The following is a 16,849-nucleotide window of genomic DNA, read 5'->3' as shown; positions in this document are numbered from 1 at the left end:
AAACTAGAGGTTGTAAAGGGTCACAAAAAATTTAATTTCAGCTTGAATAGGAGGATACAAACTAAATTTGTATTAACTAAATGTTCATAAAACTGGGAAGTTATCTATACACAAATTCTGTACCATTACAAAATAAAATTCTTGCTCAATCCACTAGAATTCAGCTGCATCTGACAGTTTAGACTACAGCAGTAAGGAGATTTATCGACCACCCACTGGTGATAATCTACAAATAATGCACATGGGGACTGCACCATTTAATTCATTTTACTGTTTCTGGAATTACTTGGCAATAAAGTTTACTCTGACATTTTGGGGGTGCAGTCCATTTTTGCCTTGTATGCCCCCCCCACACCACCTGGCAACCATCCAATCAAGTCTCTTACCCCTGTCCAGGATACTCCCCAGTGAGTGTGGAACATGCCTAAGGGAAGCAATCATACAGGTAGCCTTAGTGGTGGTTTGTGCTCCCACTGGCAATCCAGAAATTATGGCTTATTTTGTTTAGGCCTCATCTCTCCTGGGCAATGGGAGAGTAAGGCAGACCACCCTATAACACGGGAAGACCACAATGTCACTGCAATGATAGGTACCACTAAAGTGGACTGGTAGCTGAAAGACCATTACTGGGACCTCCCTGTTTAAGTGCTAGCATCCCTCTGGGGCACTAGACATCCCGTCAGGACCAAGATGCTCTTATCAGAATGGGCACAAACTCATCCTCCCTGCCAGTTCCATCAAACACCTGACCGCTAATAAAGCTTAAATAGTCTGGGCCACAGAACGTTATCTCTTTATACCATCCAAGCTGACTCAATTCAGAAGTCAACCAGACAAAGGCTTTGCATCAAGTGGAAGTTTTAAAAAATCAAAGGACACAAATAAACAAGCCAGCACCATCACTACATGCGTTTATATGTAAACTAATGCTCAGCAGATGTATCACCACCTACTATATTAGTCTCTTCATATCTCAAATTTGTCCCACCCCAAGATTTACAGATGAGCACAAACATCTGAAGTGCTACAGCTGTAATTCCAATCCAGGTAAAACTGCAATCACTTAGAAATTAAATTATTCAAGTAGAAACCACTGCTCCCAAGTAAATCAGGCAGAAGAGGATGAAATGGACTACTGTCAACTCAAACATGGCCAGCGGAGGTTACTGTTTTGCTGCACTAGTGACACCTTCTGGAATGCAAGTGCATCACCCACAGCAGAAGTCTGAAAGGCACAGTGCCCACCTAAGCTAAAGACGGACACTTCTGATAGCACATCTGTACCTTCACCCTAGCAGCAACACTGGAACATGGGAAAGCTGCTGGCTGGAAAGGACAATGAACTTAAAAAGCCGATTACTCTTCCCGGACAGCAGCATCACTGCACGCTTGGCCCTCACCTCCTGGTAGTGAAGGAGCAGAGGAATAGCTTAATGGTTAAGTATTTAAGAACACTGCAATTCCGAGGAAAACATTTAATAGCCAGTACCCAATTTATCCCATTCAACACTGTTGGCAGACAGAACCTTTTCTAACAAGCAAGAGGCACAACACACACAGGCTTACTTTTGAAAGACGTGACATTCATCACAAAATGTGCACACAACTTCAGAAGACTTTACAGGATCACCACCTTAAGAAAAAAAAAAAAAAAAAAAAATAGTTCACGGACAGCAAATCCAAAAGTTTCATGAATTTACTACCTGAAGTGCTGTAGATTTAGCGTAGACAACTTCTTCATCGACTCCCACTGAAACGACAATGGCATCAACACCGGCATACTCATCTTCGCCTTTCTGAAAAAGGATAAGATTTCTTTGAGTTCCACTGTGATCTACGGTGTCCAAGAGGTAACAACCCCCCCCCCCCCAAATAACGGAAAGCTTTCCATGACATTTCTGGAATGCACCCTTCATTTGTGCATGCCCCCCCAAGTACGAGCATGCAGAACAGCTCTACAGATAAGCCTAAACCTGCCCTATACAGTGCTTCACAGTAAGCAGTCTGAAAGGATGACTGCAGGCATTACCTTACAGAAACTCAAATGTCATGTAAAAGATAATGGTCCCATCAGCATGACCGCAATGGCAGGTCGCTGCATCATTAACCATCCTAACAATTCCATGGTTCTAGTTGAACCACAAACTTTTTTAGGCTGCTATAAAACCACCACAGATACCATATTATGGCCAAACACAGCATGTAATATCGCAGACACTTGGAAATCTACAGTTAAATTACTTTCCTGGATACTGATGAGAACAGTGCAGAAAATCTGAAGTACCGTGGCTTATACCGTGCATCAACACTCCTACAGAAAGCAACACACATTTTAAACTTACTCACTACTTGAATTTTGGTGGATTTTCCATCAGAAAGTTTCCACAAAGTAAAAAAATATCTCCAAGGCCACGATGTTTCCTAGGCCCTGCACCCTTAACAGGTTTTGGAGTTCTAATATGTGATGAAAATACTGTCACCAGACAGGGGACAAGTAACACAGAAGCAGCCCGGCAGTGCTCAGCACATCAAACTTACTTTAGGTAGCACTATGTTAACACCTAAAAAGGCCCATCTCAGTCTATCATTTCTGTTTTAATGGATTCAGCTTAACCACACAACCTAGGTCAATTACAACCCAAGTTAAGCTGTCTGACTACTCAAACACCACACCAACTCAGTGACCTCCCAAATTATGTATTAGCTTTACCATAGGCAAACTTTTTTTCTGATTTCCTTTGTCCTGCCTACCCATCTTCCTTAAACAAGAATCCATTCTATAATCCTTCAATTAACAAAATGAAGTGGTTATACTGACAGTCTCTCTGAAACGCATTAGACTTGTACAATGGCATCCATTGTAGGATACGTCAGAGATCATCCCAACCAATGATAGCACATCAAAAAGGTCTACTAACCCTGTCCATTGTGAAACAGCTGCTGCTCAACCTAAGAGGTTACTAATGGGGGGGGGAACCACAGTACTTTAATAAAGGAGATTTTTTTAAAATAACTTGCAGCAAAAATGAGTTACTCAAAAGTAACCCCACTCCTGCGCAACCGAAAGGAAAGTATTTGCTCAGTAAGAAAAGAAAGTTTACCAAAGCAATAAAAACTTGACTAGAGCTACCACATCCACACAACCATAATTCATTTTAAAGTTCACTTTTATTTTTTTACACCCTACACAGAAAAAAAAAAAAAAAAAGAGTCCCTTGTACTTCAGCTATTAGAGCAAACACATTTGTTAATACAACGGATGAAAAAAGTTTACAGGGTGCCAGATGGTTTCAGCTGTTAAATCACTCACTGATCCCTACTGCCTTCCATGTTGGCTACTAATGTTTCTTCTCTCCTTTACCCCAACTTTCGATACTAATGTTTCTTCTCTCCTTTACCCCAACTTTCGATACTAATGTTTCTTCTCTCCTTTACCCCAACTTTCAATACTAATGTTTCTTCTCTCCTTTACCCCAACTTTCGATATGTCCAATCCATACCTGGAACTGCTAGCTTATCTCCAAGTACGCAACACTGGCTGGCTAAACTGATGTGCTGGTTTAATACATTAAAGTTATTAGAACTCCACCAATTTTAAATATATAGTTTAATTTCTACAAGTCTTTTAGGTTTCTAATACCATGATGGGAACGAACCCTTTTCCTACATCAAAGTAGGATTAAAGTTAGTGAAATTAGTATTGTTTCAATCTTTGATGTTAGCTAAAACAGGCTCTTTGCAGCACACAATGTGCCCAGAACGGACTCGGATTCATACGCAGTTACATGCATCAGTAGCACATCTAAATAAGACTGCAAATCCTAAGACCCATTGCTCCTGTTACTACTGGAACTGTCTGAACATCCTTTTTCTACATGGCTATCATTTCTGCTTGCAATTCCTAGTATTTTACAGCTTTCCGTACACAAAGCTCTCATCACTGGGTATATTTCAATGATAAACACTACTTTCTTCTTTTCTTTGACTACTCTACCTGACTTTCTTGCGTCTATTTTTCTCAACTTGATTATCTAGAATGCATTGTAGCTCATATTTCCAATGCTTCTGTTACTTCAACAGTTACTATACATGATTTGGAAACAGAGTTGCTACATTTAAAATACTTTGACATTACTGCTTCACAGGCGTCATTAGTACATCCTGTGATGCATACAACATTGTAATTTAACTTTTTTTATATATAAAAGTACTGCTTTGATCCCTCAATAGAGATTAGTGGACAACTACAGGCTTATTACCTGTTAAAGTGCATTATTCACTTTTGAAAGCATCACTGTTTTACAGCTATTTTCATTTCCCATTATTTTCCTCATCTTAGAGTTGCAAATAAATTTGCAAAAAATGAAGTCAGTGTGCTTGATTTTTTTCAATTTTAATAACTCCACCCACAAAATGTCACTGTAGGTATTGGGCAATGTTTTACATATTAATGCAATGTATTCTGGGCATGCAGAAACAACTTGCCTACTTATGGGAAGAGATTTACATTGTGGTTTGACTTCCTAATGTTAAATGTGAGGTGTTCCACATGCAAGAACTAATGGACAAATTTACATGAAGGAAAAACTAGAACTAATGCATTTGTTTTGAAAATACAGTAGTTTATATTTTTAGGACGGAAGATATTGGGGTTTGGTCTTGCATGATGCCATGGCAAGCATTTTCCTTCCAGAAAAATCCAGGCAGTCATCCTAACAAAGTAAAATGCAAAAACAATATATTTTCTGCACCAGCTGTATGAATTTGGTTCAGTGTATGCAAAGGTGGTTATATTCAATGTTAAAGGTTTGTTATGCACAGTTCAGAATTTGGCAGAGAAGTACGTAAGAGTGGCACAGGATATTTACGAGGATAGTGCGACAGTGGTGAAGTCTGCAGTGGGAGTGACAGATCTATTTAAGGTGGAGGTGGGATTACATCAAGGATCAGCTCTGAGCCCTTTATTTGCAATGGACAGGTTGACAGCCGAGATCAGATAGGAGGTCCCATGGACTATATTTGCAGATTACATTGATCTGTAGAGAGATTAGGGACCAGGTTAAGGAGACCCTGGAGAGATGGAGATATGCTCTAGAGAGGAGAGGAATGAAGGTCAGCAGGACTACGACAAAATGTGTGTGTGTGAATGAGAGGGAGAATAGAGGAATGGTGAGGATGCAGACAGAGTTAGCGAAGGTGGAGGAGTTCAAGTACTTGGGATCACCGGTTTAGAGTAATTGTGAGTGTGGAAGAGAGGTGAAGGAGAGTACAGGCATGGTGGAGAAGAGTGTCAGGAGTGATTTGAGCCAGACTGGTACCAGTAAGAGTGAAAGGGAAGGTCTACAAGAGGGTAGTGAGAACAGCTATGTTGTATGGGTTGGAGAAGGTGGAGTCAGAGCTGGAAGTGGCAGAGTTAAAGATGTTAAGATTTGCACTGGGTGTGACAAGGATGGACAGGATTAGGAATCAGTATATTAGGTCAAATCAGGTTGGATGGTTTGGAGACAAAGTCAGAGGAGAGACTGCGTTGGTTTAGATGTGCTGAGGAGGGATGTTGGGTATACTGGGAAAAGGATGAAGCTACCAGGTAACAGGAAGAGGAAGGCCTAAGATGAGGTTTATGGACGTGGTGAGAGAGGACATGCAGGTGGTTGGTGAGAGCAATATGCAGAGGACAGGAAGAAATGGTAACAGATGATCCGCTGTGGCAACCCTCAACGGGAACGCCCGAAAGAGAAGACTACAACATTTATTCCTACACAACGCTGCAAGTTTCACCGTGAATTTGAAGAGCTGATACAAACATTATTAATTCAATACTTTACAGGAAAGATTAAAGCTACACAAAGAAAAAAAAGTCTGCATGTAAAGAAATGCTTGGAGAGAAAGTTTAAGGCTACTTACAATTTGTAATGTTTACTGACTGTACGGCTGAGGACCAGTGTGTCTGCTTAAGGAATGGTGTTTCAGTCTCTTACAGTAAAGCTCCTGACTAACTATTCTTCAAATGTACAACAGAGGATATGCATTGCAGATCCATCCAGAAAGTTAAACACTGGCAAGTCCATTTTCTTTGCAACAAAGGACAAACCCAAGCAGTCTACAAAGCTCTAAGAAATTATTCTAAACCACCCAAAATCACAAAAAGAATGCAGGTAGCCGAGCAAACCAAATTTCAGAAATCATTGTAGGCATGAAAGATCAATTCAAAGGCTTACTCTATCCTTGAGAGAAGGAATGCACAACAGAGACAGCAACTCTTCTAACGGAGAATAAGGCCACTATAACCAAGGCAGTTTTTGTAGAACAGTATTGCAATGCTTTGTTGACTGTAGCTTACTGGCCACTGTAGTGAGTTTCCAGGTTGGGGGAGGTATTAAGCAAACTGCACCGAGCATGTGTTACAAGTAAGACGTGCATGTGGAAGTAGCTGTGTCACGTGTACAATAAAACTGCCATCATGCCTTTGCTCGTATGTCAGGTGTACAATAAACAAACTGCCATCATGCCTTTGCTAGTCATTCCACATGGCGTCAAAAGCCAGATTTGAAGAGGGCGGAGCCTAGATGTCCAACTGAGCAGTGAATTTTGAGAGCTCCATAAACTAGTATAATATAGGAAATTATAGACTTCTGAAGGTTTAAACTTGAAAATAAACTACATAAATATTCATTTTGGTGGAGATAAACATTTTCCTGTCAAGTCTTTCGGCTTTTCTTGGTTAGGGGTCGCCACAGCAGATCTGTCCGCTTATGACTGGCAGTGGAGTTTTACAGTGTCGAGTTGCCAGCTTGGCGCCCAACCTTCCACAGAAGGCACACACTCACACCTAGGGCCAATTTAGAGTGTCCAATCCACCTACTGCAAGTCTTTGGATTGTGGGAGGAAACCGGAGCACCCGGAGAAAACCCACATGACCATAGGGAGGACACGAAGACTCTGCACAGTAACTTGGAGATATATTGAGTCACTGAATATGAACAAGGAATTCTCATCCAGATGCTGCTTTGAAAGAAACTGCAAATGACGACATCTACCTTACAGGAAACATCTTTGAAGGATAGCTTTAAAAATGACTTTGAAAACCTCAAATTAAAATCTCAAAAACACACTCTTAAGGAACTATTACAGCAACACCAAACAAAAAGAGACTTCTCTAAATGACACTGAAGGGAGACTCTGAGAAGAACTCCAAAAAGAATGTCTGCTTAAACAGACTACATGGCTACTTAAATCAGACTACTTAGAAAACATGGCAAGGAGAAACAATAAGGATCTTTGGTCTGCCTGAAAACACTGAAGGAGAAGACATTTCATTCTTAACCTGGATTCCTGAATTTTTAGACTTGAGAGACTTTCATTGGGAACTGAAAGGGCACAGAGACCCGAGGAAACCTGCTTCTAACTTAAATGTGGTGTCGCCACAGCGGAACTCCGGTCTGCTGTTTGGTAGTGGATTTTTACGTGCAGAGTTACCAGCCCCGACGCACAACCTTCAACTAAGGCACGCTCATTCACACATGCCTCCATCCAGAAGACGCTCTAGCTGAAAATCTAACAGGACAATGTCTTGTTGTGAGGTGACAATGCTACCGCAGCACCACTAACTCAAATACTCCACCTAAATACAGTTATAAAATCTTTCATTTCTGGACAAGGAACCAATATTAAAATCTGCTTGGAGAAAATCACCCTTTAAATACAATCAAAGCCTGAAGGTTTGACGATGATTATTCTTCCAGAACACTAGAAAAAAGGAAAACGTCTGGCCAATAATAAAACTGTTGAAACAAAACCTTAAGCACAGCTGGCCTTTCCAGCCAAGAAAAAAAACTCTGCCAATGACATGAAAACATTTAATGACTTAGAAGAATCTACTATATTCATCAAGAAGCTACTATATTTATCAAAAACAGCATCTATCCCAGAAGAAATGGAATGGATGTCCCCTACTCAAGAGAAACAAATCAGACCAATGCTAGAAAGAAAGCAACATATAATACACAATTTCTATTCCCCTACTTGAACTCAATGAATAATTGTCTTGTTCATTTTTCATTGATTTTACTTACAATTTAAATTAACTAATTTGACAAGGTACCATTCAGAGTTCAGACTCAAATGTAACAAATCATAACAGCAGTAACAGTAGTGTGTTTAAAAAAAAAAAAGCTGCCATGAAGACTAATGCCTTCTTTAAAGTATGATTTAGAAATATCATGCATATCCTGGCTGAATAGTAGTAACAAGCTCTTAGTACAAATGTCATTATTATTCTGTCTAAATCAGTATCAATTATGGAAGGTATCACAGCTATGAGTGCTGTTCGATCAATTCTGATATGGTACGTGTGGATGCAGCTGTGTCTGGCAGCTAGTACAAATGTCACTATTCTGTCTTTCAGCTTTTCCTGGTTAGGGGTCGCCACAGCGGATCACCTGTCCACTCATGATTGGCAAAGGAGTTTAACAGTGTCAAGTTGCCAGTCCGACACCCAACCTTCCACTGAAGGTACATACATGCAAACACACACACCCCTAGAGCCAATTTAGAGTATCCAATCCACCTACAGCATGTCTTTGGGATGTGGGAAGAAGCCGGAGCACCCAGAGGAAACTCACGCGACCACAGGGAGGACATGCAGACTCAGCACAGAAGGCACCCCCCAGCAGAGGATCGAACCGGAGAACCTCTTGCTGTGAGGCAGCAACACTAACAGCTGCACCACCATGTCCACCCACAAATGTCAGTCTAAACCGTTAATATCAATTATGGCAGGCATCTTAGCTTAGAGTGCTGTTTGATTACGCCTGAAATGGTGCGCGTGGATGCAGCTGTGTCTGGCAACTGTTGTATGTTGCCGTTTTAGTCTACAGGAAGCTGTGGGTTGCGGCTTATGATAGAGGTTTACTGATGCTTGTGTATTAGAAGAGACATTTGGTGTTTTAGCCTGGATTCAGGGGAAGGGGGTGGATAAAACTGATTTGGGATATTTTGGCAGAGAATAGTTTGTTTATACATCTGCTGAGTGAGAGGTGGGAAGGCTGGAAGAATGTGTTGCCTCTTGTTGTGGCAGCTTGTTGGGAGTAATTTTTTTTTTGATTTGTTTGCTCTTTTTTCCTGGGTGCTGCCTCGCTGAAAGGGAGGGAATTTAGGCTTGAAGTTGCAGTGAAGTGAAGCTTTGCTTCAGGGGCATCACGAGCCTCTGGTATGCAATACGCAGACACCAACAAAAACAGATGCTTCCAGGTTGTTATGGTAATGGAGACAGTGACGATAATGCTAAATGGCTCTGAGGAGCTTTCAAAATGATTCTCAGCAATGAAGTTTTTGATTTAAAAAATATATATGTAATACAAGGGCTGTTTAAACCACATGTACACATAGATGGTCTCCCAACACTCCATTTAGCTCATTAAGTTGATCCTTGAATTTAAAAATATATATATGCGCAGTTTTATATTTAAAATGTATTTCAGTCCAAACACATTGAGGACTTGCATGACAGTGGCAGTCTGAGTTACTATGAAAGACTAAGTAGTGATCTGGGAGGCAAGCTTGCTCGGACGTGTTGGGGATAGCGGATTCTAGGGGTGTTTGGGGTTGCCAGGAAGTGCTAGAGTCTCATCAGATTTCCTTCATGGAAATATCTGGGGGAATGGAAGGTGTGTTGAGTGGTTCACTGGCAGTGACCATTGCATGGAACAGGCTGGCAAAACGGAACACAACAAATACTGGTTTGGATAGTTTAAAAGCAGCCTGGAAACACCCCACATGAACTAGTGAATGGTACTCTGGCAAAACTGGATGGACATTGTTGCCCATGCTTGAAGTACTGATATGTATGTATGCAAGGATGGAAATATACTTAAACTAGAAGGGTCTCATAATTTAAAGTCTACAGACTGTATAAACATGCTCGGAAGGACCTAATAAGAATAAGCATTACAGCTTGTGGTCTCAAATAATTAAGCAACAGCCAAAAAACACTATAGTTATGTAATGTATGATTTTAGTACATCTAGACAAAATATACAATTGTCATACAAGATGAAGCAGTCTGCGGAATTTAGATATTAAAGACAGGATTTAGTAACATGAGCTTGTGTATAATGACGACACTACATTGAACATCAAGGGGAAGCATGATGATTCTTATATAAAAGTAAGTGTGTATAAGTCATGTAATTGCTTTAACTTGAATTGTAGTTTTTGTAACCCATCTTGACCATAAGTGGTTACCATGGTAACTGTTTTATACATGACAAATGAACAAAGTTGCTCAAGAGAAATAGAAGCCTGAACTTGAAAATGTCAGAATGGAACAAACATTCTGAACAAGTATTAAATTGGCCACTCAGTTTAACCTTTGCTGATTAAACAAAATAAGTTGCCATTTAAATCTAAAAACTAAGTATATGCCATAAAATAGCAATTTATGAATATGGAAATGGAACTTGTAATCATTAATCACAATACGTGAATTTGTTGTATTTAACCTATAATTTCACTCATTTTATGAGAAATGACAGATATGAAAATCCTTGTAGGAAAAGGGAAGAGGGATGAACTGATAATTAAAATACACTTTCAATGTTCACAGAAAATCTTGATGCTTTAAGTTAGCAAAAACAGAACTTAAATTCTGACAATGAAATATAACTTCAAATATATCCAGTAAAATACATTGTATTATAAACATTGGGTATAAATATTACCATCTATTTATAAGTAATAAGTTTTGAAAGACTTCAGTAAGGGAGAATGTTAAATTGTGCACTATAATCTTTTACTGAAGTTTTATATAGCAATAACCCACGCTTGGGTGTAGGTAATGCTAAATTTACCCACGGTTGGCGTGGTTTGGTCCCGAGGGCGAAGCCCAAGGGACCAAACAAAGCCAACCGTGGGTAAATTTAGCATTACCCACACCCAGAAGTGGGTTATTGCTATTATACCATGACATTATTTAAGAAAAGAAACTATTACTTTTCTTAAATAATGGCATAGTATAATGCCTGTTTACTGCCCTTCTGCAGATGTCTGGCATCCACGGCAGTTCTGATGTACTGCGCGCCTGCGCAGTACATCACAGCTGTGGGCAAAAGCAACTGAGAAAGCAAGATCTCCGTTGCTTTTTTTGTGTTTCGCTATGTTAATGAGTTTAACATAGCGAGACAGTTTTAAAATAAACGGAGATCTCCGTTGCTTATTTTAAAGCTGTCTCGCTATGTTAAACCCATTTAACATAGCGAGACAAGTGTTTTAAAAAAACGAGTTACAGTAATGGAAAAAAGTCCGGGCAACCGGACCTTTTTCCATTAGTATAACTCTATTTACAACGGGCACGCTGGCCAATCAGCGTGCACGTTTTGGGGGGGTCATGGTATAATATAGGATACACCCTACTTTACTATGACTGAATTGCTTGTCATCTATCTTTTATGCAATTAATTGCTTATACAATAGACATATTATATTAGAATTCTGCCTAATCTACAATAGTACTGTATCTGTTCAAAATATAAAATACTGCTCATTCCTATTACAAATATTCTCCATATAATTCAATTTATGGAACTCAGTTCTTGATTTGTCAAGGTAAGAGTGATAATCTGATGGGCTTTCATTCCATGACTGAGGATCTTAGTTTTAATTCAACTTTATTTCACAAAAATATATTTAGTATGCCTGACCAAAACATTACTTATTAGTAAACACTCGAATATAAAATTGATAATATCCTTCAAAAGCTCAAACATACTTTATAAGGGAAAAAGTTTAATAGTCACAATAAAATAAAAAATACATAGTCTAAATAACCTAAAATGGATTTAACTTAATTTTTAAATAGCAATGGCTTAAACAATCCTAGCAAGCGATCAAATCTACTGAAATACTTAACTGAACAAAAGCACAAAAGTACCAAAAGTACAGCTGCGTACACTTACCATAAATGTAGATGTTAGAGTGTATTCACTGTTGCAGTCATTACATTTGGGTAATCTGCTGGCAGGCTGCCCTCAGCCTGAATCCCAAAGTCTTGGGTCCTGCGTCGGTTGCTGTCTTCTCTTCCATGACATTAGGGGTATACACACACGCATCAATATAAACTTTACCCTCATCTACAAGCAAATACACCAAATAGGTTGCAGAAGACAGAGAAGTAAAGAAACTCCAGAATGACAGGGGGATGGCGGGACGGTAAGCTGGACTGCAACAGTGAATATACTCTAACAATCTACATTTATGTAAGTGTAAACAACTGTACTAGGCTCGTGTTTCACTGTTGCAGTCATTACATTTGGGTAGAATCCCAAAGCTATGGTTGGGAAGCTGGAGCTAAACAGCATTAGGTGCAGCTATAAGGCCCTGCAGCACTGCAGTGGCAAAACCTGCCCTGGACTTAGAGCAGAGAGGCAAATGGTAATGCTTTGTAAAGGTGTGAACAGAACTCCAAGTAGCAGCCTCTAGAATGTCTTTGGTTGGTACTCCTCTGAGAAAGGCTGCTGAAGTAGCTGCAGCTCTGGTGGAATGAGGCCCAATGCCCTTGGGCACAGGTTTACCATGGTGCAAGTAGCAGAAACGGATGTAGTGGCTTATCCACTTTGATACGGTCTGCTTTGAAATAGCCTTTCCTTATGATCCTGCAGCATATGACACTAGTAATTGCTCAGTTTTTCTTAGAGCTTTAGTCCTGCTCACATAGAATCTTAGCTGTGTACGTCCAAGGAATGCAGAATTCTCTCCCCCTTGTTCTGCAGATTTGGATAAAAAGTTGGCAGGTGAATTGTTTGGTTATGAGACACACTGGAAACCACCTTAGGCATAAAAGTAGGATTTGTTCACCCTGTCTGGGTAAAGTATGATAAAAGGCTCTACAGCCATGAGGGCCCATAGCTCTGAAACTTCTTGCTGAAGTAATTGCTAGTAGCAGAGCTGTTTTCCATGACAAGAACTTTTGATCAGCAGTAGCAGCTGGTTCAAATGGTGGCAGGGTGAGCTTTTCCAACAGAGTCCAATGCAGGTAATGGCGATCTTCTAGGAGGCCTTAATTTTTGGCTCCTCTAAGATGCTGCTTTAGTAAAGGATGAGAAAAGATATGGTGGCTCTGTATTGTAATGAGCCAAAATGGCAGAGGCATGGATTCTGATTGATAACAAAGATGGGCCTGTGTCAAGCATCTCTGTTAAGTATTGTAATATCTGGTTTTGCTGTATCCATTCCTTGTGCTTGATTCCAAGCACAGAATCTCTTCTATTTGTCAGCATAAGATTTTCTAGTACTAGGCCTTCTGGCTTCCAAAATGACATCCATCGCAGCTTTACTGAGAAGTGTTTGTATAACTATATGATCAGCCATGCTGCCAGGTTCAATGTCTGTAGTTGGTTGTGCAGGATCTGACTGTTTTGCTGGGACAATAGTTGGTCTTTGAGGTAAGGTCCAAGCTGGGTATTGAGACAAGTTCCTTAGCATAGGGTACCAGTACTGGCGGGGCCAGTCCAGGGCAATTAGTATCATCTTTGGTTTCTCTTGTTTGACGTTTAGGAGGATCTTGGGGAGAAGAGGCAGAGGAGGAAAGGCGTAAACCGATAGGTTTTTCCAACTGAAGGATAGGGCGTCCACTTTCCATGCTTGTGTGTGATAAGTCCTTCTGCAGAATCTTTTCAATTGATAATTTTGAGGAGAGGCAAATAGATCTATGTCTGGGCTCCCCCATTTTTCTGTTATGCTGAAGACTTGTGGATTTAGTTTCCACTCGTGAGGATCCATAAGGTTTCTGCTTAAATCGTCTGCCAGTGTATTTTGTTTTCCTGGCAGGAATTGAGCTTGAAGATGTATTTGGTAGGTCAGAGCTGTGTCCCACAGTGCCATGGTTAATCTGCAAAGGGGGTACGAGTGTGCCCCCTTGTTTATATACCACATGACTGTGGTGTTGTCAGTCTATCAGTAGTTGTCCTGGATGAAGCAAGTCCATGAAGGCTGTTTGAGCACTATGAACAGCTAGCATCTCTTTCTGGTTGATATGGAGATGCATTTGTTTTGGGGTCCATATGCCCTGAATGCATCTTCCTGCCATGTGGACCCCCCCCCAGGCATAATCAGATGAGTCTGTTAAGGTTTGGCTGGCAGGGGGGAAGAGTGAAAGCCCGTCACATGTTTTGGTGACATGCCTTCGCCCACCACAGAAACTCCGGTTGTAGGCAGGGTACGAGAGGGATCATTGCTTCCAGACTGAGAAGGTTGACTTCATAAACTTTTCAGGTACAATTGAAGTTTCCTCATATGCATTCTTGCATATGGAATCAGTAGGATGCAGGATGCTATGAAGCCCAGAGCCTGCATAATTTGTCTTGCAGATAACTGGGTCTTTGTTGCCAGTTTGAAGTAAGTAGTCAGTTGCCTTTGCTTGTCTAGCGTGAGGTAAGCCATCTGGGCAGTTGTATTCAAGCTTGCACACAGGAATGTTATCTTTTGAGAGGGTACCAGTTGTGATTTTTTTTTTCCCCGTTTGTGTACCCTAGGCATGTTAGAAGCCTTTTCACAAACACCAGGTGTTGAAGAAGAATGCCCTTGTTCTCTGCTTGAGACAGTCGTCTAACGATATATTTGTATACTTTGTCTGCAAAATGCAATTACTGGTGCCAGGCACTTTGTAAAGACCCTGGGTGCAGTAGATAAGACAAAGGGCAGTGCAGAGAATTGGTAATGCATTAAGCCAGCCTTGAATCTGAGGCATCTTCTGCATGACTGTCTTATTGGGACATGCAGGTACACCTCTTTTAGGTCTAATGTCACCAGCCAAGCATTCTTGCCCAGCATGGGCAGAAGCTGCTGCAAAGTCAGTATTTTGAATTTTGGAATGTCCAGCTATGTGTTCAAAATAGATAAATCCAGTATTGGCCGCCAGGCCTTGTCCTTTCTGGGTACCAAGAACAGTCTAGTAAAAACCTTGTCTTTCCTGTTCTGGTACTGTCTGAAAGGCCCTCATATCCACGAGGGACGTAACCTGTTTCTGTGCCTCTGCCCATTGATTTTTTGGCAGATATGGCCAACCATCTGCCAATGGCAGAGTGTGGAAATGGAATCTGTATCCCTGTGATACTATGTTTAGTACCCACTTGTCCTGGGTCAACTGCCAATTTTGGAGCAAAAAGTGCCAACTTTCCAACTATGGGTGCTGCCAAAAGTTAAGTGCTTGGAGTAGGCAGAGGGAAGTCACTGGGATTGTTTTCTGTAGGTTTGTGCCTCATCTCCTCCAGATTTGGAGGTAGAAGCGCCCCATTGCTTTGACCTGTATGAATCTTGCGCCTGGTATCTGGAACACTTAGGGCATCTGGATTTGCCCTTTTGAGCTCTGTCTGGCACGAGAAAGGACCAATTTTTTTAGGCCAGTGTAGACAAAATCTAGGTGGCTGCACTTGCAAGAAGTCTTTAACAGTTTGCATTGACTTAGCTTTGTCTTCCATTTTCTTTAGAACCTCTTCTGCCTTAATACCAAACAGCATCATGCTGTAAAGGTGCATCTAGCAATTTAGCTTTAACATGATCAAGCAAATTCTTTTCCTTTAACAAGGCATGCCTCCTAATCACAGATCCAGTAATTGGGGCCCTGCAGGAGGCCTCAGAGTCAAAAACCACATTGCAAATTACGCTTTCCAACCTGTTCAGCTGCATGCAATTCCTGCAATTCTTTATTTTCTGCATATTCTGAAATCATTTGTTTCAACAGCCCCATAACATGTTGCTGGTACTTAAGCATATGAAATTGACAGTTTAAGGCCCTGATTGCCAAGGTTGCAGAAGTATAAACCTTTCCCCCCCCATCTGTCCAGTGCCCTTGAATCTCTATCAGAGGGGATAGGATATTTTGCTGTTGAGGCCTCAACTCCCTTAGGACCCTGTGAAATAGTTTCAGGATCAGCAGCAGGGTTTATAAATAAATATTTATGAGAGTCAGGGACCCTGTAATATCTGTCTGGCTTACTGGGAGCCGGAGGTAAGGAGTCAGGGGGTCAAGCTCGACTCCGAAAACACATCATCCACAATGTCTAAAACAGGGGGAATGGCTAAAGGCCTGTGCTGAGGGAGAAGGAAATCCCTGAGCCTCTTTTTTGATTCTAAGTCTCGACTCTCCCAGTGAAAATGCTCCCTCAAAGTATACAAGGTTTCTCCAAATGAATAATCCTCAGGAGATGCAGATAGTATAGACTCCTCTGGATCAGAATCCTCATAGGTAGGAATAGATAATTCCTGATCAGAAGAGTAATCAGAAGAAATAGAAAGCTGATCTGAAGATTCATAATTAATGTCTTGCCTAGGCCTCTTATCTGGAGGGGGATGGGTACCCCTGATCAAGGTAATGAGGTCTTCCGCCATTCTGATAGTCTGTTTTTTAGTCAGAGGCCTGTGCACGTGGCTCATGCATCAGTTTAGTTTTATAAGTTGCTTTCGTCTTTGGTTTTGCAGCTGTCAGTTTGATATACAAATGTTGACAACTGCTCAGCGGCTCCGGACCCATCCGAGGGAGATACATCAGTCGGTCCAACACCTTGAGTATCATGTGGCATGCCGGACTCCACGTGGGTGTCTGTATAGGCCTGCGACTCGAAGGTAGCGGGTATCAGGGGCTGCCAAAGCTCCTCACAGAGTACCGGCGACTGGCTTAGGAGAAGTAGTGTCTGTTTTGGATCTTGACTGGCTGTCCTTTTCTTTGCGCTTTTTATGTACTCCAGTAGTCTGATTGCTATCAGACGGCATTTCTGGGTAGTTAAATCTGTTTCCTAAATACTTTGATGCAAAAACAGACGCTTAATAGGGCATTGGTTAAATCTAGCACAAAACAGAC

At 41.0% G+C, this 16,849-nt stretch overlaps 1 protein-coding gene across 1 annotated transcript in view; it reads right to left on the bottom strand.

Annotated features, from left to right (window-relative positions):
• The window catches only part of SUPT16H (SPT16 homolog, facilitates chromatin remodeling subunit), a 3,088,153-nt gene that overhangs the window by 2,802,617 nt on the left and 268,687 nt on the right, over nucleotides 1-16,849 (bottom strand). The window contains exon 2 of the mRNA XM_044058195.1: nucleotides 1,704-1,796. Coding sequence (XP_043914130.1) covers nucleotides 1,704-1,796 — 93 coding nt within the window. The remainder of the gene's footprint in view (nucleotides 1-1,703; nucleotides 1,797-16,849) is intronic.

This window comes from Protopterus annectens, chromosome 16.part0 (genome assembly GCF_019279795.1).
Source record: "Protopterus annectens isolate FY-2018-M chromosome 16.part0, PAN1.0, whole genome shotgun sequence".
In the NCBI taxonomy this organism is placed as follows: Eukaryota; Metazoa; Chordata; order Ceratodontiformes; family Protopteridae; genus Protopterus; species Protopterus annectens.
This window is presented reverse-complemented; position numbering and strand designations above follow the sequence as displayed.